Source organism: Neodiprion lecontei, chromosome 7, assembly GCF_021901455.1.
Source record: "Neodiprion lecontei isolate iyNeoLeco1 chromosome 7, iyNeoLeco1.1, whole genome shotgun sequence".
NCBI classification, from domain to species: Eukaryota; Metazoa; Arthropoda; class Insecta; order Hymenoptera; family Diprionidae; genus Neodiprion; species Neodiprion lecontei.
In genome coordinates this window covers 465651-488210 of record NC_060266.1, presented here as the reverse complement: position 1 = coordinate 488210, position 22560 = coordinate 465651, and the positions used below count along the sequence as shown (strand labels likewise).

At 40.1% G+C, this 22560-nt stretch overlaps 3 protein-coding genes and 1 long non-coding RNA gene across 12 annotated transcripts; 2 read left to right on the top strand and 2 right to left on the bottom strand.

Annotated features, from left to right (window-relative positions):
* The first annotated feature begins 193 nt into the window (after positions 1-193).
* LOC107216868 lies at positions 194-9282 on the top strand. Of its 5 annotated transcripts, none has more exons than XR_006905302.1 (5): positions 194-397; positions 1217-2528; positions 2639-7051; positions 7127-8795; positions 8890-9282. It is a non-coding gene; the product is annotated as an uncharacterized LOC107216868 (long non-coding RNA). The 5 variants fall into 5 exon arrangements; XR_006905299.1 differs by having other exon boundaries at positions 2586-7051; XR_006905300.1 differs by having other exon boundaries at positions 1217-4583; positions 4856-7051.
* LOC107216881 lies at positions 404-1210 on the top strand. Its single transcript, XM_015654200.2, has one exon. It carries the CDS (start codon positions 530-532, stop codon positions 923-925), a length of 396 nt encoding a protein of 131 aa, XP_015509686.1. The 5' UTR covers positions 404-529; the 3' UTR covers positions 926-1210.
* LOC107216874 (39S ribosomal protein L11, mitochondrial) lies at positions 8551-11532 on the bottom strand. Its single transcript, XM_015654192.2, has 3 exons — positions 11296-11532; positions 10857-11046; positions 8551-10364 (listed from the first exon to the last, which is right to left on the bottom strand). The coding sequence occupies exons 1-3, from the start codon at positions 11428-11430 to the stop codon at positions 10099-10101; spliced, it is 591 nt and encodes a 196-aa protein (XP_015509678.1). The 5' UTR covers positions 11431-11532; the 3' UTR covers positions 8551-10098.
* A 4628-nt stretch (positions 11533-16160) lies between these two features.
* On the bottom strand, positions 16161-22048 carry LOC107216904 (mitochondrial Rho GTPase). Of its 5 annotated transcripts, XM_015654237.2 has the most exons (15): positions 21936-22048; positions 21378-21745; positions 21033-21238; positions 20881-20931; positions 20706-20807; positions 20514-20555; positions 20268-20433; positions 19966-20086; positions 19695-19887; positions 19165-19431; positions 18663-18875; positions 18225-18421; positions 17933-17971; positions 17652-17723; positions 16161-16877 (listed from the first exon to the last, which is right to left on the bottom strand). In XM_015654237.2, the coding sequence occupies exons 2-15, from the start codon at positions 21592-21594 to the stop codon at positions 16751-16753; spliced, it is 2013 nt and encodes a 670-aa protein (XP_015509723.1). In that variant the 5' UTR covers positions 21595-21745; positions 21936-22048; the 3' UTR covers positions 16161-16750. The 5 variants fall into 5 exon arrangements, with proteins under 5 accessions (XP_015509723.1, XP_015509722.1, XP_015509724.1 ...); XM_015654236.2 differs by having other exon boundaries at positions 21378-22037; XM_015654238.2 differs by lacking the exon at positions 17652-17723 and having other exon boundaries at positions 21378-22031.
* Between the last annotated feature and the right edge of the window lie 512 nt (positions 22049-22560).

Sequence of the window (22560 nt, the reverse complement as noted above, 5' to 3'; positions counted from 1 at the left end):
ACATGACAAATTGATAAGGGCAAAACACATGGTTTCGATTTTATTTCAATATAGGGACGAAGCGCGGGTGCAGAAAGAGCTCGGTTGAATAAAATCGAGGTAAATACTTGGGACTAGTTCGGGCGAACTGGGCGTAGTAGCACGGCGTTCGATCAGGCGTCGGTAGCGAGGTCTGGCGACACCCACCAGGGGTATATAAACTCCCACCATCCGTCTCCCGGGCACATTCCATCGTCGGACGTCGCAGGGGCTGTATCGAGTGGTGTTGCCAGTGGCAGGGTGGACCGAACAAATCAAGAACAAAGATATCGCATACTTGACATCCTACGAACGAAGCACAGGCGGTGTTGCATCGCGTACGAGAGAAGCCTCACCGGCGACTCGAAGCTTGATACAGGTTGGTGTATACTGTGTTCATTAGTTATCTGAGGAAGACGCGTCAGCCCGTTAATTAAAGAACGAGACGTAACCATCGTATCTGAAGGCTGTTCAAATATATCCCACAAATTTGACATCCGATTTCGTCGAAATGGGAGCCACGAGGAAGCCACGAGGACATGATATCGATCAAGGTGGTCATACCGAAGAATTGTCTGATTGGATACACAGGGCTCGCTGTAAGAAAGTATTATTCCGTCGAAGCCCCAGACGAAACCTGAGAGTGGAAGCTGTACTTGCGTACACCATTTCTACGGCTGAGCGAGAGCTGCATCACAAACAGATGCTGAGACTCAGAAGATGGCAGCAGATCAAAGAAAAACTCACCATAACCCAAAGACACTGCCAAAATGAGGAGGAGTTCTACGAATCTGGCCACAACGAGCAAGAAGAGAATGTCTGGGAGGCGCCGTTGTGCTCGGCACTGAGCAGCTTGGACAGTTTTATGTCGATGCTGAAGGCGATCAAGGCTCCCTTGCAACGATGAGTGATGAGAAAAAGAAATATCTGTCACAGTTGGTTCGTTCTTACCATTGACTTCTACGACTGACGGATAGCAACGGGTGTAATTTGTTTGAAAGTTACGACACTGAACGATATTCTGTGGCATTTCCTTGGAACACAAATAAAACAGTCTCGAGGATTTTGAAGAAGATGAAAATTTGAGAGAGCAAGAGTAGCTCCTTCCAGCTGTCCTGCACTTAGGCATACCCCGCGGGAAAAGGACTAGTCCTAGCTACGACATCCCGATGTATATCTGGATATTTTTTAATTGCAGTCTCTACGTTTGAGATGACAATGGAATGGAGGGCTGAGGTGGCTGGTTCTGATGACATTGGGAGGCTAGGGGCACTGATGACTGGAAGCTCTGCGAGGGCTCTCTGCCAATCAGCGGTTTGGTTTGTAGACCGTATCGAAACCAAAGTCTTTTTTGCAATAAAAAGTATAGATTCTTCTTAGCGGGCGTCCATTCATTACGTGTGGTTACTTAGGCGATCCCCCCCCCAATCTCACGCGAGATTTTTCAAAATGCGTATTTTTAGTGTAAATACGTTGACCTGTGCTTGACCGTGTTGAATTTGTTTAAAAAAAACATAATTTGCTCAATTATTTTTATTTAAGTCTAGTTAACACTAATGTTTTCAGGCAGAACGTAGTGTAGAATCACAGTCGAGAAAATTGCAATAAAATACTTGAATCGGAACTGTTAAAATTTGTAAAAGAATATTCATTGTAATTCAGTCCGCGGTGACTCGTGTGAAAAAACGTTACGTGATATTTGCCGAGACCCCCACTCTCCACCGCGTGAAACTGGGCTAGACCCCCCCCCCCCCAACAACTCGCGGAATTAATGGACGCCCCCTTATCTCGCACATGTCTACTCATGTGTTGAGAATTAGCAATAGATGCGGAAAAGTAGTATATTGATCATTAAATTCATAGATTATTTTCAGATCTATTGTAGAGTCAATGAACACACTTCACATGTACCACAGACATAATTTTTTATAATTCTTAAGACCAACGTAATCGTAACTCGTTAATTAAAAGGAGAAAAGAAATTGTTATACGCCTGTTTTTAAAAGAAAACTATTGTAAACATATATAATTTAATTCATATTGAATTTTCTTTTTGTTGTGTATAATTCTGTTTTATAGATGGAGACCAAAGACTCGATAAGAGAATATTTTTACAAAAATAAAGATGTTACATATTTAACAAGCAACATTTTTTTTCTAGTATCACAATAATTTTATTTCTTGTACTATTAATTCCATAAATCCTTTTCAGTACGGCAGTAAACCCATAGAAAATTGCGTTCCGAGCCAAAACTTGGTACAAAGGTCACCCCGGGGCTGTGAATGTGTCTGGTTGCACTTCCACCGAATCAAGCGCACGCCGCCGGGCGTTTTTTAAAAAACGAAAGGGATATTCTGTGTTTCTAGACAGCCATGAGGCAGACTGGCTGAAATGACACCTCAAAACTCTACACCCCTGATTCGCAAGCGAGAACGCATCGCATAGTAAATCATCCCTCGTTTTGCCGCTGATCCGAGAACAAGCCAGAAAACTAGGGGGAATACCGGCGGTGAGCTGTTCCTATGTAACACCCCCACCTCCCCCAGGAAATATGGTATTTTCTCAGGTCTGACGAACGGCACGGGCAAGCTGAAGTTAAATAGGTCTTTTACATGCCAGACTTACGGGTTCATCCCACCTAACGTCGCATGCTGATCGATCATCCCTCATCACCGATTGCACGAAACTCAGTCGAACCGCAGTTATTCAGGAACGCACCAGTTTCAATATCATTCTAGGATAAAGAAAGTGCCAGGTATGGGAGTGTATACCAGAAATAAGTGTATCTCCTATATTAATCGAGTCGTGTCTATAAAGATTGTCGATTGGCAAGGTATCGTCTTTTGTAGATTTTTTAGCAAATGCACAATATTATGTAATCAAGTTGAAAAGTATGGCAAATGCAATGATACACGGAGTAGCCTAGATATGAGCCCTGCTTGGGCGACAAATAACCATGTTTTCACAGATTCGAACCAAAGAAGCGCGAGTTGATTCCACCTGGATGAATAAGATTGCGCAAATGGAACAATAATATGTTGCAGTTATGTTGGGGAAAGAATGGTGTGAGTGTTTTAGATTGCTGAATAATGGAGACTATACATGATGTCGCAAATATGGCCATCAAGAGGGAAAAAGGAAAATTATACAGAGGTACCGGTTATTTAGACAGCGTTTCTTGCGATTTTCATTGCCCTAGCTAATATGGACAAATATCAAATTTTTCGTGCATCAAGTGAATGATATAAGAAAATGTGATGGGTGATCATTTTGGAGACAATGTTCTTGGATATCTGACTGACTGGCACAGTAACCAATATCGTTGTTCTTGTTGTTCTTGTTGTTGTTGTTGTTGTTTTAAGCTATAGGAATCCCAGCAGAAATTAAGCGAGCAAGTCTGCAAATTTTATTGCTACCTACTAGCGTCGACAGAGGATGCGAGGGGAATCTCCACCCTGCTTCCACCCTTCTCTTCTGCTACCCTGGATAGGGTTGGATGTGGATTTGCTATTTGGTGTCAGATATTCTCCGCAATATAAAAATTTGGATTGTGCAGAGGCAGAACAAGAAGGCAGCCGCTTTATCAGCTTTCAAGAAAGCAAGCAAGAAGTTATCAAAAATTATGCCTGGTAACCTAAAAGAATAGTATCTATACACATAAAATATATATTTATGAATGGTTCGGCGACGGCATGCAGAGACAAATTTACTACTGCGTATCGACATTTTTATGAAGCTGGGGAAACAGAGCTAACGAGTTTGGACTCATCCACCAACCAACGTAGCATCTTTTTATATACCAATTTGAGATCTGTGTATGCAATATTGATACCTACTGCGTGAGTTGAAAATTAATGGGGCGGCGGGTGGGGCTTCACATACCTTTTGATTTTCGACTGTAGGATTGCCTGCTTGGTCAAGATAAAACATATGAATTGGACCCTGAAACAGTACCAAGGGTCGAGCCATGGTAGTCCAAGCTGCTCGACAAGGTGTCATACAAGATATTCATCCATTCGCTTACAAAAACCAGGTGTTATTGCCATCAGGAGAACAATGAGAGGAGACCGAGGCTAGAACTGTTGACAAAGATTTAAAAGTTGCTGATACTGGATATTGTGCAGTCGGAGATACGAAAGATAACGTATGTGTTTGAACGTAGATCACCCCAGTCTTTACAGAGGTAAAAGGTCAATGATTGGTTGTAATAATTTGTGAAAACATATTTGGGGGGGTTGGGGCAATCAATATGACAATTTAAGCTTCAGGATTGCTGTCGAATTAGGGTTATTGATCCTGGCAGCAGAGTTGCGAGAATATCGGTGGCGAGAGGGTTCGTAAGGTGTAACGAGGTAACAGAGGAATGAATATGGCTGTTTAGAGCGGAATATTACTATCATTATCTGTGCAAATATTTGGGGCGGGGATGGGGAAAGTCAACATTCTCATTTTGAGCTACAGGAATACCGACCGATGCGATAGCGACGCATTGCGAGATACGGCGCATGGATCGCTGGGCTTGACGTACCAATTGTATGGCGCATTCCCCTGAACGATTGACGAGGTACCGTGATCAATACTAAATAATTCTGAACAGAAGCATAAGAGTAAAATACCGGTTGATCGCAGTCGGGTGTACACGGTAATCTAAAGATATTTCGCTGCATACTATCTCGTTCAACAATGTAAGGTGATAGACGTAAATTCTTCGCAATAAGGTACATTATACGCAACAGATGCCTCTTGGCGGAAATTTAGGTGTACAACAGAGTATGCAAACTCGTGGAGATGTCAATCTCGGAAGTTGGGAGCAGCAATGTTTGATTTCTTTTCTAGAAACTAAAGGGAAAGCAGATAGCGCCTCACCTGTCTTTTAACCAGCATGACGTGTTAATGCTTTTCGACATGGCACGAGTCCCTGTGACATACAAACAGTGCTCAATGCAAAATAGTACAGATGTTTTCTTCCTTAGAAGCTCTGGTGAAACAGTGCGGTGGAGTTGGTTCAGTTCTGTGTAAAGTTGCATGTGATTACGTGGGCAAGTCTTTCAAGCGATGTGTAAATATTAAAAATTGCTGTGCGGCTATGATTTTGCTAGGTATTGAAGGCACAAAAAATTATATGTAATCTTCTTTACTGGACTAGCTGAGGACTGTGGCATTGTACTTTGTATATAATATGGCATAGCTCGGCAAAATTAATCAGGTACGCAAGAATCATCCTCGTGTTCCTGGCACAAGTAAATTAGTTGTATCTACATATCGTGGCACCCAATTTGCAATACTCTGTACAGCCTATGGACATTAAGTATGATCGGATTTGAAGTGGCATAGCATAATTAGGCTGTTATCGGTGAGTGATATGGAATGCAATTATTATAATTTACTGTCCGGCTTTATTGCTGTTAATTGTTCTTCAGAAATAGCGATGCGCATAGACGTACGTAGATGCATACACACACACCTATATAGACACATACGTACGTGCATACAAAGTTACATTGATATACCCACAGGCGTATGTGCATATGATTGTGCTTAATAACTATAGTTCTGCCTCTGGTTATATACAATTTCACAATAATTGTGTAGCATCGATTGTAAGGAACTCACTCTTAGGAATTGATCTTTTGTAGTGCTGTGTGTATTTGTATTATTTGAAAACGATGTGAATAAATCGCTACTATGCGCCGGTCGGCAGGGAGGGGAGGGGGGAACTTGGGAGGCTAATATCTTTATCTGTAGGTTGAAGAACTTTCAGAAGGAAAAACGTGTGCTACACTTTCAAGGAACAAAATAAGATCTTACACGTCGCGTTTGTTGAAGATTTCAAACTGCACAATCATTTACCTATTGACGAAAATTGACATATGATGCACTTCTTATCGATTGACGTCTGTGTAAACACAAGGTGATACCGTCACTGAGGTATTTTAAATGATGTAAAATATGAGACGCTTTGATCCAGACTACAGCAAGGAAATATGGATACGGTATATCCCTGGAAGTATTTCAAATTTATTCACATGAACAATTGAATCAAAGGATGAAAATTGACATGACTAAATAATTGTTTACTCTCCAGATAAAGCATTAAGCTGTACGGTAACGGTTAACTGCAACATTACATCTTTCCCAATAGTTATAAATTGATAGACAAGCGATAGATCCCATAAAGATGCTCAGGATTTGCGACCATGCTGGACAAGATCAATAGTACCATACATGCATGGTTAATAGATATTTATGTACCTTTAGTTATTGCACTGTTGGTGATTCGCTTGAGGATACTTTGGAGTAGAAAATGCCTTCAACTAACGGCCCTTAGATTGATGTGTGGGTGACGTGAGATTGGGATGATTTTAAATAATGAAGAAGCTGCAATGTAAAAGACTGAACAATTGGGGTTGACCTGTATACCACAAGGATAGTCAATTGAAAATATTCTGGAATGGTCAGGTACAAATTATACATTTTATCAAAATGGGAAACTCGTCTATGCTGCTGATTCATGTTAGAAATGGGTCCTTGAGAAGAAACTGAAAAATAGAGGTGAGACGCGCTCTTTTTATAGTTCGTTGTCTTTGCTAACCGAGTTTTTTAGAGTTTCGGAGAATTCCCTGGGTCAGCCTTACAAGAAAGGGGATGAATTCGGTCATCCAACTATGTTCCATAGGGGTTTGGCTGCAATATTACCTTTCGGATGTTCCAGCATCGCTTCCCATCTCTTTCGACTTTGCCGTTCTGATTTTCAGTCTTCTGAAATTGGAAATCATCTATTTCGCCTTACCTTAGCGCATTTCCAACTTTGGACAGTTGGATTATCGTCGTAGCGCAATTACTCTGAAAGTAGATAGGGAGTTGAATTGAAACCTTATTCGCTGAAAACATCTTGGGAAGATTGATCATTCTCGCGGTTCTACTGTGGGGTGGCAACTTCTGGTCCGCCAGCTAGTTTTCGTCTCATCTCTGCGGACTTGAACCTCGATGCAGAGTTCCAGCGCTAGATTCTTCTACACCATATAGTTACAGGTTTGTGATCAATTGACCAAAATTAATTTGCCCGTTTTAAAATACTTATGGGTACTCGTTATTAAACTGTTTCAGATCTCCCCAGATTCTATTGGTCTTTGTCGTTGATCTGAAGGTTATCTTCTTTCTGGTTCCCATTGTATTCTGTGCGTTGAGGTGTTTGACGCTTCTGAGGAAAATTAACTTCTAATTCCTGATTTTACATCAGTGATTTTGGATTTACTTCGATAATATTAACTTGGAGTGAGGAAAGAAAAACATGCGCAAACTGGGGGTAAAAGAAAAAAAAAATTATTGAAAACATTGACTCTAAAAAAATTAATCATGATGAAAAAAAAATAACACATTGGAGCCCCCAAAAAAAAAATTAAAGCGTTACATGAAAAGATCACGGCCCAGCAAAAATGCCATTACGAAGCAAGTAAACAAAAAAGTATTTAAAAAAAATAAGGAAATCAAAAATTTAAATTGTATCACAAAGTACGGAAAAAAAAGAGCATGAGCTGGGTCACTGAAAATTGCTTTGCTGGGGAAGGGGGGTATTTTCAGGTGAATCGTACAGAAGAATGGACCCATCGCAGAAGAAAGAAGACTACTGAAGAATGAAGAGGATGCCATTCTAGGAGGATGACAATCTACGGGAAGAGGATACTACTGAGGGAAGCGAGTACCATCGAGGAGAGAGGCCGCTATCCGCGGGAAGGGGACACATCAAAGGAAGACGCCATCAAATAATAAAAAATAAAAAAAAAATAAAAAAAACTGGAAAGACAACACTGTCGTAGGAGAAGAACGCCGTTGAGAGAAGAGGACAACATCGCGGGAAGAGGACGCCATCGTGGGAAGTGGACGCCATCGTAAGAAGAGGACACCATCGTAAGAAAAGGACACCATCGTAAGAAAAGGACACCATCGTAAGAAGAGGATGCCATTGAGGGACGAGGGGGCAATCGATGAAGGAAGACGCTTTCGAGGGAACGGGACGCCATCGAGGGAACAGGATCGTCATCGCGGGAACGGGACGCCGTCGAGGGAACGGGACGCCATCGAGGGAACGGAACGTCGTCGAGGGAACGGAACGTCATCGAGGGAAAGAGACGAGATCCCGGCAATGGGACACCATAAAGAGAAGAAGATGCTGTTGAGCGAATAGGACCCGTCAAGGAAGCACGACGCCATCAAGAGAAGAGGACGCTATTAAGAAGATCTGATAAAAATCAATTTAAATGCCATAACGTTGAAAATTTATTGTTGACAAGAGAATTGTTCAAAACAACGAACCACCACAATTTCTAGAATTCATAGCTTGTAGTTTAAACAACCAATCACTATCAACTGCATACGGTTCATTGGCTCTTTACTTCCAAGTTGCTTCGCGAAGAGTCTGTGACAACCAGCAAAAAAACGATAGGCGCGAAAAATACTTCGATGCGATAGATCCAGAACACGTATATCTTTGAAATTGCGATTTTTGCTGCATAATTTTTTTGATCCTATAGAGAATACTCTCATAGCCTGGAGTTACCATCTTCCACTATTGAAGGTACCTGGATTCCCCTGCCTATGACTTTGTGCAGCTAAAGTAAATACCCGTCGAGTCGATATTCAGGAAGGATCAGTTATCTAAAGCATCAAATTTTCGGAGTGGGACGGGCCCTGATCTTCCTGAGGCAGGAAAGATGTTCCCCAAAAGTGAGGGGTTGCAGAGTTCCAGCACAAAAGCATCTTTTCTCAAACAAAACAGGTTTGTTTCTAATCACTACAGCAATTGAATATGAATAAGTACTCATTGTTCGTGACCGAACATCACATGCTCATGATTTCTTGAACTGTTGCAGTCGTTGGTGATACTCTTGGCATCAGCTGAATCCGATATCTAGTTTGGCTCTTTCAAACCAGTAAACTTTTACTGCCGAGCATCTTAATCTCATCTGCATCTGGAGATTTTTCAACATTATCAGGGAAGAATTACCATCACCATCAAGGAAACAGTTTTGACATTTTATAAATAAGCTGACGGGTTCTACTACGCAGATGATACGTTTTTGAAGGTACATCACGTGAAGTTGAACAGTCAATTACTTGACTGCTTAGTAATGCGAAGCGGATATTTTGTGAAAGATCATATATACTTATGTAACGTAACAAAGTGAATGCAAATGTGAATAATCTGAGAAATATCGAAAAGCAAATGATTTATACTTAATCAAATAAATAAACAAAATAAAATACCTGTATTGTATCTAATTCAAAAATATGCAAAAGTGTACCTGTTTATTATTTATCTAATATGTCTAAATAATTTAATATATGTACAAATTGAAATAATCCATTGTGCACAGTAGACTGCAGTTTCAAATTGATATTTTGTTTCACAACAAAGATCGATAAGGGTAAATAGAATGATTTAAATTTCAAGTTACACAGAAATTATCTTACGAAGAGCAACCTCGGAATCCCTTGTTAATTGACATTAGTGCTCTAATATGAAGATGAATCTAGCAGCCAGAATTACCAGCCAAACGTGTTGAACTACGTTACAATGCAGTTCGGTTTTATATTCATAGCTATAAAAGAGAATCACAAGTTTAAAGAACGCAGGAACCTTTGGATGGTCTGGCTTCGTGATGTTATTTTAATTAACATCAGCTGCAATAACTCTGGATGCTGGCTTCAGGTCTGTCAATTACATGTATGGATATCTTGTATCCTGCGTAATTCAAAGTGGTATCTTCCAGTTCCAAAGAAAAAGTGCAAGGAAGAGATGTAATAGTTCTAAGACATAGTGAAGTTCATAGAGTTAAGGCAACAAAGCTGCAAAAAAAACCAATATTTTGCAACTTTAGAATGAATTTGAAGAGACGCATTTCCTAAGTATGTGTATTCTTAGCATTATTATGATTACTGTATTTCAGACAATACTAAAGTTGCAAAATACCGATTTATCAGAAAAAAATATTGTTACATTTCATTTTTGTATTTCAATTATGTAAATTAATTTCTACAGCTTGAAGTGTTCAGTAAGTTTATCGTATCTAAGTCTGTATCTATATTGTTCGGAGCATTCTAGCTTCTTTCTTTTCTTGCAATTCCCGCTTTTGCTCTTCGATTACCAATTTTCGTTCTTCCAAAAATTTGCCATATTCTACAGGATCTAGTTCTCGTACAACTTGAATTCCACAACTACGAGCCACACCAACAAACATTTCACAGATTTGTTTCAAATCCAGTAAAGCCATAGAAGGATCTTCAGATTTGATCTTGGCAATTTCATACAAATGTTTCAATGTTATTTTGCCAGCCACTTCTTCACCTGCAAAAGAATATTCATTTTTTTTTACCAACACGCATCGTTTGGAATTAGAATAATGTATTCCAGTATGGATTATTAATTAAAGCTTATTAAACGAAGCTGGTGAAAGACTGGGGAAGTTATGAGTAGCAAGTTCATCAGTATCATGAATTATGTGTATTATGAATTAACCATTATTGGGAGTCATTGACAAACTTTAATATTGATTACTAATACATTTCATTTCAATGTACGGTGCTGTAAATTCATTTATCGCATGTATGTAACTTTCATCATGCCTGAAGAAAGACTGAACCTCCTTCATAACGGCATTGCAAATTACAGGAATATAACTTATGGTTGGACATACTACGCTTAAAATTATTTGCTGAACTGTTAGTATGTAATGAAGAACAACTGAATTTTTGGCTTGAAAAAGTTCAGGTATTTAAATTTGGATAGTTCATCACAATCATACGAAATGAAGGGAAAAAAGCAAATAGCAACACTAACCAGAATGCATTGCACCACGCTGAATTCCAGCAGCTTGCTTTAAATAAAAAGTTGTTGGTGGCTTGTGGATCACCAAATCATAAGTACGGTCAGAGGTCACTCGTACTCGACAGGGCAATGGAATTCCTTCCTTGATATCTTTGGTTCTCTCATTAAAATCTTTGCAAAAAGCTGAAATGTTTATGTTACGCTGAAACAGATAATTACGTTTTTATTGGCAGCATTATGGTAAATCCGGACCAATGTTCGAATTTCTAGCGATTCTCGTCAAAGATTCACTAATTGCATGATAGGTGACTTTGTACAAGTGTAAGATTGATGGTCAAATAAGTAGTATTAGGAAGAAACACATTTTCAAGTGCAGAAGAATAACCCTGTATATTCTTACAGAGCATTTCACAAATATACGATAGTAAATAGTGTCAATTCAAAACCTAACCTGTCCGAGTACAGGTCCTAACGGTGGACTAGGCATTGCCATACCAGCTGGTATATCCGTCCTCAGTTTCGATGAATGATCCACTTTCTCGACAAGTTTCCTCATCGACTTTAATTTTGATCCGGCTCGTGACATTTTTGCACGACGATCTTGTTTAGATTTGTTTTCGTCAGGCCCGAATATTACGTTTCTGACTGCAAGACCACACGCTTGCCCGCCCACGAAAATACATTATAAGTGGTGTGAATGAAGCGATGCGCCTAACGCGTTGAAAGCAGGCCACTCGACATACGCGATAGCATGTCGTATAGCCTGAAAACCCCAGCGCAGGCGTCCGCTCGACACACGTATTCGTGTATTTGCTGCAGTTTCTTCTACTATGAACACGATTGCAATTATGAAATAAGACTCTACTTACTTCCAAACTACAATGATAACTACCTCATATGACATGTCTCATTTTAGGCCTAGGCTTATGTAAATTGCAGTTTGTTTTCGGGATATAAAAGTAACATTTCTTAGGTAATGTGCAATAATTCTTTTGCATTTCTTTTTGTCTTCCACAACAATACTACTTAAGAACTTGTTAAAACACTATACACTGACATCAGAACACTTGTACTACGATTAAGAAATATTTAATAAACTGCAACTGAAACCTTGAACCTATCAGTATGTGTCTTATCTTCCCCTCCTCTTTAAGAAGTTGGTGCACATTTTTTTGTGGGGCCGTCACTTTTGATTTGTTTCCCGCAGCGTATTCGAACTGTGCGTAATAAATTAGACTCGCAGAATTCCATCGATGTGATGCATCGTAGTATTGATTCCGGGATGTTTGTAAAACGTTACAATTTTAAACAAAAATTCATGAGATCAGATGCCCTATCAATCAAGCAGGCATGCGTTCAGTCACACAGCGTCGACATCACATGCAGTCAATCAATCAACCAATGAGTCCCTGTTTTTGGGAGAGCTCCTCGGTTCTCCTGCGCTCCTGATACCTGGAGCAATTTTCGCTGAAATTTCTCCGATTTGCTTAATTCCAATAGGAAGTGGCGCGAAAATTTGAGATCTCATGCCCTCTCAAGCAAGCATGCATGCCTTCAGTCACACAGCGTCGACATCACATGCAGTCAATCAATCAATCAATGTGTCCCTGTTTTGAGAAGAGCTCCTCGATTCTCCTGCGCTCCTGATACCAGGAGTAGTTTTCGCTGAAATTTCTCCGATTTGCTTAATTCTAATAGGAAGTGGCGCGAAAATTTGAGATCTCATGCCCTCTCAATCAAGCATGCATGCCTTCAGTCATACAGCGTCGACATCACATGCAGTCAATCAATCAATCAATGTGTCCCTGTTTTTAGAAGAGCTCCTCGATTCTCCTGCGCTCCTGATACCAGGAGTAGTTTTCGCTGAAATTTCTCCGATTTGCTTAATTCTAATACGAAGTGGCGCGAAAATTTGAGATCTCATGCCCTTTCATGCAAGCATGCATGCCTTCAGTCACACAGCGTCGCCATCACATGCAGACAATCAATCAATCAATGTGTCTCTGTTTTTGGAAGAGCTCCTCGATTCTCCTGCGCTCCTGATACCAGGAGTAATTTTTGCTGAAATTTCTCCGATTTGCTTAATTCTAATACGAAGTGGCGCGAAAATTTGAGATCTCATGCCCTCTCAAGCAAGCATGCATGCCTTCAGTCATACAGCGTCGACATCACATGCAGTCAATCAATCAATCAATGTGTCCCTGTTTTTAGAAGAGCTCCTCGATTCTCCTGCGCTCCTGATACCAGGAGTAGTTTTCGCTGAAATTTCTCCGATTTGCTTAATTCTAATACAAAGTGGCGCGAAAATTTGAGATCTCATGCCCTTTCATGCAAGCATGCATGCCTTCAGTCACACAGCGTCGCCATCACATGCAGACAATCAATCAATCAATGTGTCTCTGTTTTTGGAAGAGCTCCTCGGTTCTCCTGCGCTCCTGATACCAGGAGTAATTTTCGCTGAAATTTCTCCGATTTGCTTAATTCCAATAGGAAGTGGCGCGAAAATTTGAGATCTCATGCCCTCTCAAGCAAGCATGCAAGCCTTCAGTCACACAGCGTCGACATCACATGCAGTCAATCAATCAATCAATGTGTCCCTGTTTTTAGAAGAGCTCCTCGATTCTCCTGCGCTCCTGATACCAGGAGTAGTTTTCGCTGAAATTTCTCCGATTTGCTTAATTCCAATAGGAAGTGGCGCGAAAATTTGAGATCTCATGCCCTCTCAAGCAAGCATGCATGCCTTCAGTCACACAGCGTCGACATAACATGCAGTCAATCAATGTGTCCCTGTGTTTAGAAGAGCTCCTGAGTTTTTCTGCGCTCCTGATACTCGGAGCATGCATGCCTTCAGTCATACAGCGTCGACATCACATGCAGTCAATCAATCAATCAATGTGTCCCTGTTTTTAGAAGAGCTCCTCGATTCTCCTGCGCTCCTGATACCAGGAGTAGTTTTCGCTGAAATTTCTCCGATTTGCTTAATTCTAATACGAAGTGGCGCGAAAATTTGAGATCTCATGCCCTTTCATGCAAGCATGCATGCCTTCAGTCACACAGCGTCGCCATCACATGCAGACAATCAATCAATCAATGTGTCTCTGTTTTTGGAAGAGCTCCTCGGTTCTCCTGCGCTCCTGATACCAGGAGTAATTTTCGCTGAAATTTCTCCGATTTGCTTAATTCCAATAGGAAGTGGCGCGAAAATTTGAGATCTCATGCCCTCTCAAGCAAGCATGCAAGCCTTCAGTCACACAGCGTCGACATCACATGCAGTCAATCAATCAATCAATGTGTCCCTGTTTTTAGAAGAGCTCCTCGATTCTCCTGCGCTCCTGATACCAGGAGTAGTTTTCGCTGAAATTTCTCCGATTTGCTTAATTCCAATAGGAAGTGGCGCGAAAATTTGAGATCTCATGCCCTCTCAAGCAAGCATGCATGCCTTCAGTCACACAGCGTCGACATAACATGCAGTCAATCAATGTGTCCCTGTGTTTAGAAGAGCTCCTCAGTTTTTCTGCGCTCCTGATACTCGGAGCATGCATGCCTTCAGTCATACAGCGTCGACATCACATGCAGTCAATCAATCAATCAATGTGTCCCTGTTTTTAGAAGAGCTCCTCGATTCTCCTGCGCTCCTGATACCAGGAGTAGTTTTCGCTGAAATTTCTCCGATTTGCTTAATTCTAATACGAAGTGGCGCGAAAATTTGAGATCTCATGCCCTTTCATGCAAGCATGCATGCCTTCAGTCACACAGCGTCGCCATCACATGCAGACAATCAATCAATCAATGTGTCTCTGTTTTTGGAAGAGCTCCTCGGTTCTCCTGCGCTCCTGATACCAGGAGTAATTTTCGCTGAAATTTCTCCGATTTGCTTAGTTCTAATACGAAGTGGCGCGAAAATTTGAGATCTCATGCCCTCTCAAGCAAGCATGCATGCCTTCAGTCACACAGCGTCGACATCACATGCAGACAATCAATCAATCAATGTGTCCCTGTTTTTGGAAGAGCTCCTCGGTTCTCCTGCGCTCCTGATACCAGGAGTAATTTTCGCTGAAATTTCTCCGATTTGTTTAGTCAAAGTGGAAGTAGCCTAATTATAGGCAACCAAACTTACATGCTTGGTCCAAGTGGAAGTAGCCTAATTATAGGCAACCCAACTTACTCGTTTGGTCCAAGTGGAAGTAGCCTAATTATAGGCAACCAAACTTACATGTATGCGACACGGCCTTGCGGCCGTAAAGGCGTACCTTCGATCGAGCTCCTCGGCTTAGATGTTCTCCTGATACCAGGAGTAATTTTTCGCTCCGATTTCTTCGAGTTGCTTAGTCCAAGTGGAAGCGCCTAATCATAGGCGACCACACTTATACGTATGCGACACGGGCTTTCAGGCATAAGGCGTGCCTTTGATCGAGCTCTTCGGCTCAGATGTTCTCCTGATACTAGGAGTAATTTTTCGCTGCAATTTCTTCGATTTGCTTAGTCCAAGTGGGAGCGCCTAATCATAGGCAACCAAACTTATACATATGCGACACAGGCTTTCAGGCATAAGGCGTGCCTTTGATCGAGCTCCTCGGCTTAGATGTTCTCCTGATACCAGGAGTAATTTTTCGCTGCAGTTTCTCCGATTTGCCTAAGTGGAAGCGCCTAATCATAGGCAACCTAACTTATATTTATGCGACACAGGCTTTCAGGCATAAGGCGTGCCTTTGATCAAGCTCCTCGGCTCAGATGTTCTCCTGATACCAGGAGTAATTTTTCACTGCAATTTCTCCGATTTGTTCAGTCCAAGTGGAAGTAGCCTAATTATAGGCAACCAAACTTACATTTATGTGACACGGCCTTGCAGTTGTAAAGGCGTACCTTCGATCGACCTCTTCTTTGGCTCAAATGTTGTGATACTAGGAGTAGTTTTTCCCTGAAATTTCTCCGATTCGCTCAATTCTCAACAAGAATTATAAATCAGTATTATTATGGGTAGAATAAATCGTTCTGTACATTGAGTGTACAAATTCCACAAATGGATCTGCAAAAAGAGTCCTACAAATCGAGTCTGTGATGAAAAAATTTTATATCTGAAAATCTCAAAAATAAGAATGATTAAAAATCAATTGCGCATAATTTTGCAATAGTGTCGCTTTGTTGACAGGAAATTTATAAAAATTTAACTCGCTACAGGTTTCTGATTTAGTTTCAGAATATATCCTTAAAAAAAAAAATAATTCCGTCTTGTACTCTCGAACAATCCAAATAAACAAGATGCTGACGATTTTTGACCATTCACAGAGGTACGGTGCAAGCCCAGTAGGGCACAAATTATTTGACAATTATAACTTTATTGCATTCAATGTCATGCGTAGATGCAACCGCTTTATATAACAACGCAAAGCACACAGAAGACGAGTTACATGGTGTCTATCACTATACCTTACATGGGGATCAATTTATCCTCTTACACGAATAAGAATTATTGCCACTATAACTCTTCAAATGAAACGTCTTATTTTTAATGATAACTAGAAGTAATGAATAAATATTTTTTTCACCTACATATAAATATAAGATATTCATCATACCTATGTACGTATATATATTCTTTACATATTTGTGTCGCATATTCAAACTTGAGTTTAGTTCCGCAACTTAACAGAAAAGCAAAAATAATTTTATTCACATTCTTTGCAAAGAATTCCTACTAACAATCTATTTGTGTGTATGTATAACACGTGCCTGAAAGTCACGATAACAGGACACATGTGAACAGCACTCAACGCAAGGTGATGTTAATGTGTGGCATATATGTGCAACACTATGTAAACCTATAGAGGTGTATATGCATCATCATACAGAGACTATCTAAAAACACGGTTTGTCACTGTGACAGCGTAAGTTAGCGGCATGATCCACTATCTCTTGTCAGTATTCAGGACGCGCATCACAACAAATCCAGCAACTGTAGCGACAGCAAGTCCTAGCCCAGCTTTCCACCAAACGACTGACTCTCCTTGTATCAATCCAAATTGCTTCATGTGCCTGCAATCATATTCCATAATTTACGCACTTCAGTACATCAAAAACATCTCTTTGCATTAACTTTACAGTATCAAGAAATGATTGTGTAACAATGCAAGTCTCTACCGATAATCAACAAAATGGCAAATCTACTTTATTAATATGTTAAGTGAACAAGGTCAAACCGTTACAATTGCAGGATTGCATAATCGGACAAAAGTATTACACCTAATATTAGTTGCATTGTTCAGTAGTAATAAGTTTGCAGCTTCGGTACAAGGACAGGCATAAAGTGCGAATCAGGCAGGATATAATAGAATTGATATGATATACTTGTTTTGAAGGATTCAAAACGCAGAATACGTACAGAATTCTCCCTTAATTATAACAAGTCGTGAAACATGGTTTTATAGTGAACATGGTAATTAGAGACAAACAAGCAACAACTAACTAGGTATACCGTCGTGCGAGCTAGAAATAAATCGCCAGGAATCAATCAAACCAAGACGTTGAACTTGATAAATGAAACTTTCAGTTATATTTCTCTGCAACGATCTAATTAGTCACTGAATACACCAATAAAGCTCTTAAATAAACGGCGCAATTCTATTGAATGTACCAAGAGATGTCAATAGGATAGTCCTGTACTGAAGAAACTAGACGTAATTCATGTACACGTAATCTCATCAATAAGGATTTCGTCTTGAATTATTGTAAAACGGGTATGTGACAGAAAGACAAATACACGCATGCACACTATGGCAAACAAATAAAAAGAGTAATAATAAGGTGAACCTTCTAATCGAACTCCACCACTCAATGGGTGAGGGTTTCACAAGTAACATGTGGACCATACGCCTCAGTGGACTGAAAATAGGAATACGATGACATAATAATGTTCGAAGCACGCCCGAAAATCAGTAAAGTCAAATGATGTGATTGTAACATGCGTGCGATTTCATGCCGTAAAGGTTGAATAACGCATGTTTCTAGGTGAGTGCACTGGTTACAGGTGCAGGTGCAAATGTGTCGAGTTGAAGCTGTTCAATAACTTGGATCGTTTTAATTCCACCAACCTGTGCTTGTAAAATAATACCCACGCTGCTTGAAAGCGGCTAAATGTCAAATTTTTTTGTATTAATGTTTTGCGACAGCCAATTTTTTCACACCAACGTACCTATTTCTTGATTTAGTATTTCATTGTTTGAAAAAGAAGCAAGTTAATATTGCGAATCTGACTCGTTCCATTATATCTATATATTTGTAAACGATAACCAATCATCAAAATCTTGATCATCAAGCTAGATACGTTGGATAATAATAATCGTTGTGAACCAGGATTTTTTATTAAAAATAATGCGGACTTACGGGAATGCTGCCATAGTAGCTAACTTGACAAATATTTCACGACGCACAGTACGTGTTACACTGTAAGGCTGAGGTGGCATTAATTTGTATTTGCTGCAGAAACTGTTGGGCTGCAACAGATAGTCCTGCTTAGCTTCCATTAGGTCACTCTTGTTTGCGACTATCAGTACCGGTATTTTACTGTCGGCAAAGTATTTCTACAAAACCAATAAATTCCAATTAATATGCAGCACACATAGTCCCAGTTATACGTTGAATTGAGCACTATCAAACAATATGCCATGCTCTAGTCACAATTGGAGTATCTCAAGATAGTATAGTGTATAGTTTGATATTAGAGTAGATTTTAAAGTTCAATATGCTTGATAATTTAATACTATTGAGTATTAACGATAACTCGTAATTAATTCGGACATAGTGCTGGATGAAAGTGCTTACAATGAAAATCCGAGCAATGTACTCAAACGATTTTGGATTGCTAGCGTCGTAAACAAGGGCTGCAGCGTCGCACTGAATTTGTGCAGGGGTCAAGGCGTCTTGAACGTTCAGAATATTTATGTCCCTAAGTACAATCGTTTTCTCCTGTCCATATACATGCACCGTATTAACGGTGATGTGTGAGGTAGATGGGACGATATCTGGTTTCAATTTCTAAAGGATAAAGAAATAAGTACAATAATGTGATAAAGAAAAATTGATCATCTATCCTTAAAGCTACACGATCATTGGTAATCATTGCCAATTCAGGTTTGTGAACCCCACCGTAAGATTTTCTAAAATTAAAGCATGTAAAAATTGAATCACATTAGACCTTGAAAAACGCGTAAATTGTCAACATTCGTCAAGTACCTGATCAAAGTGACGCATAGGTAGTTTAGAAATTGAAATTTTCGAAAATAGAAACTGCTGACAGAACTTTTAAATCGGAAATTTTAATCACCTCAAGCTTTGGATCTACGAAAGTTCTGCATAAGGTTGTTTTGCCGCTGCTCTTTGGTCCAATAACGTGACAGCTATACACATTTCTGCTAGACTGTTTTTTGGCCAAATCCAATTTTTTCTCACGAGTCACGTTAATAGCATTTGTTTGACACTCGTTATTATACATATTGTAGCCGAGGTATGCCATGTATTCCAAAGTTTTTCGTACATTGGTCAACGTCATCAACGCCCACTGGCACATGAATCCTTGAAATGTGATCCAACCCTGTGAAATAACAATCAATTGTATGGACGTTGTTACTGTCAATTATCTACAACTGATGTTTTGCAAATGAATCTGAACCAAGGTCTAATGCGTCCATTGTTTTGAATCAATGGAGTGCAAAATATCAATAGTCAACAACTTGGTACTTAAACAAGGGTGGCTAATCTTCAAGTGATCAACACGTGATTTCTGGAATATGATTTGGCTGTGTGAGGTGAATACATAACTGACGCTAAAATAAAGAAAACCGGATGGGTGCAAACCTTTTCATTGGTGGGTACGATGAACCGATATTCTTCACCCCAGGGTGGACTTGGACAGCGAGAGAAAAGCATCTCCATTTCTAATGGAGATAGAGCGCCGTCATGATCGCAATCGTGTTGCATAAAAAGTACAGCTAGGAACTCCTGGCCTTTGTGCGATAGTTCAGTAGTACAGCCCAATGGCACCTTCAAACTATAAGAACCATTAATCCAAAAAATTGAAATAGGTATAAAGTACATCTCATTTGATTATCAAGTATACGATACTCACGGAGGGTGGATATATTCTTTGGACATTAAGAGGTCGCTGTCGTAACCAAACTTTCTGAGAACAGCCCATGTTGTTTCGTTGCGACCTCGCTGTATAAATAGACACTGCAGATACATGAACCCTGGAAACATTGGTATATTTGGTTTTTATTTTCTCTACAAGCACGTATCTTCGCAGTTCATTTAAATATCTTTAAGAGAAAAGCAAAAGTAACTACAATGCTGTAGAGTAAGAATTTGTGTGACTAAGAGAGTAGGGATAGTATTGTCAATGTAAGAAAGTAATCGATCACCGTTGCCTACCTTTCATTGTGACGCAGCCCTCGCTAATCCCGTCAGTAATATTTTTAGAAAGAACTGCTTTCACATCAACTAAAACTTGAGGTTGTAGAGGAGTATTGAAGCACCACTGTTGAAATGTGTTCAATTCCATATCGTTCAACAGACCGTCATTGTCAAGGTCACATATCTGAAAAAAAAAAAAATATTGCAATTTGTAAGGATTAGAAAGTCAAATTGGTTTCTTTCCATCAGCTTAATTCTACGTACCTTAAATATTCTTCTCAGTGCAGTTTTGCATTCGTCCGTCAACTGCAACTCAAACAAATATCACGTCAAAAACAAAAAGATATTATTTTTACCCATGAATTGGAAATTGCTGATTACTCGATATCTCTATTTCGTTATTTTAATTCAATGGACATCCGATACACGAGTGTACCGATAATCCAAAAAACTTACCTCTTGTGTGTCGTAGTTGTATAGGGGTGTAGTAGGATGCAGGACAGCTTTTTGCGCATAATAAAACATTTCTGAAATATTTTGCAACGTTTTGGCAGAACACTGTAATTAAGAAAACAAACGTAACGGTATAACAAGTGGATGTAAGTAGGAAGATGAAATAGCAATTGCTTACCTCGATGCAGCTCTCTATTTCTGAAAATTCTTTCATAATTGGATAAACGGCCTGAAACAAGAATAGCAGGTAGTACATTTTGGGAAGTAACAAGTTTTTCCAAGGCAATGGCGTTCTATTCAATTTGTATCGTAAGTGTCTCATATTCCAACCTCAATAGTTGAATAGTCGACGAGATCGATTTTATTGCCAACAAGGACGATTGGGCATCGGTTGTCCGCCGACGACTGTCTGATTAAGGGTAACCAGTAGCTGGCCACCCGGTCCAATGTGTCTTCATCCTCCACCGAATATACCACACAAATTACATGAGCCTTTTGAATTTCCTCTCCTAGCTGGTCGTCGGTCTGTTCTGCAGCTAAGAATTCCAGTTTGAACTCAATGCGAGACAAATGTGTTGACATCGACATCGAGGAACATGCATGTTGATATAACGGCGATCCGAGGTACAGGATATATTCTGGTACCAACAGGGATAAAAAGAGCGGGACACTAACCTGAGTAATCAACTATGTGAGTGGGGACCTGTTCCGGAGTGACATCAGCTGGTATCGTGATCTCCTCAGCCTTACTGGGGACATCCTCGGCGTACTCCTCGCTAACCAAGGAGAGTATCAGGGAGGTTTTTCCAACTCCCCGCTCCCCCAACAAGAGAATTCTAACATTTCGCCGCGTCCCACCTTGACGCATAACCGTATTCCCGGCCGCAACCATTTGTCAACAATCTTTTTAGAATTACGGGCATACGATCAAGGAAATTGTTATCCTTAGCTTCGTCATGATCATTCCGGGTATTACAGGCGAGGACGACGCATTACGCGGAATGGTTTCATCGCTCCAAAGGTACACATACAAATAACGTAACCTTCAAAGCCAACAATTATTTCAAATCAGTACCTGGCGTCTTGTTCGACGAATAAATTCGTCACTCGCAGCACAAGCGACTGTACATTTATGGCAATTTGTGGATGCAGAAGCCTCAGCTCGACGACATTCGTCTGACGAGCTAATATTTGTCACAAATGTGGGCGAAAAACGATATTCAACAAACTCACCCCTCACACGACTATCATCATCACAATGTCGGTTCCCGACGGCGCCCGAGTGGCCCGAGATGACGCGAACATCGACGGCAGGAGGTGCGGAGCTTTGTTACCCGCAGGAGGCAACTCAAATAAAATCAACGCCAGATGCCAGCAGATGTATTTAGAGTATTAGGTTCCCTCCATTTGTTTAATCGAATATCATTGAAAATTTGCGAAATGAACTCTGATAATCATTGGAAACTTTTTAAGAGTAGTAGCAATAATTTATTGATCGGATAAATACATTGACTATCGACTGTTTTCAAATTTTGTTGAACTATTTTCGAGAAAAAAAAATTCACAGTTCTCTTACAGATCGTGTCATATTTAACGGTTTAATGTCCAATTTTCAAAAGTGATAAAATTCAAAATTACAGCCTAAAATACCAAGAGTGAGAAAGTTGCTTAGTTGCTCGAAAGTGACGACGATCTTTGTACGTGTGATAAATTGAATAGGCAGATAACAGTAAATATTAGAGATGTAATTATTTTGGCCGTATCACCCGCTGACAGAAAAAAATTTCATTGTTTGTAATGTACGAAATGATAAAAGTGATCAAATAAAGTGCTCCCACCTACCTGCTACGTTTCTTCC

Bases quoted from the DNA above. Each gene is read 5' to 3' on its own strand.
- LOC107216881 (XM_015654200.2), top strand. From the start codon at position 530: ATGGGAGCCACGAGGAAGCCACGAGGACATGATATCGATCAAGGTGGT.
- LOC107216874 (XM_015654192.2), bottom strand. From the start codon at position 11,430: ATGTCACGAGCCGGATCAAAATTAAAGTCGATGAGGAAACTTGTCGAG. The intron at 11,047-11,295 runs GTTAGGTTTTGA...TATCTGTTTCAG, and splicing joins TAGGACCTGTACTCGGACAG to CGTAACATAAACATTTCAGC. The intron at 10,365-10,856 runs GTTAGTGTTGCT...ATTCTTTTGCAG, and splicing joins GCGTGGTGCAATGCATTCTG to GTGAAGAAGTGGCTGGCAAA.
- LOC107216904 (XM_015654237.2), bottom strand. From the start codon at position 21,594: ATGGTTGCGGCCGGGAATACGGTTATGCGTCAAGGTGGGACGCGGCGA. The intron at 21,239-21,377 runs GTTAGTGTCCCG...TGGAATTCTTAG, and splicing joins TCACATAGTTGATTACTCAG to CTGCAGAACAGACCGACGAC. The intron at 17,972-18,224 runs GTAAGTCCGCAT...TTTGACATTTAG, and splicing joins GCTACTATGGCAGCATTCCC to CCGCTTTCAAGCAGCGTGGG.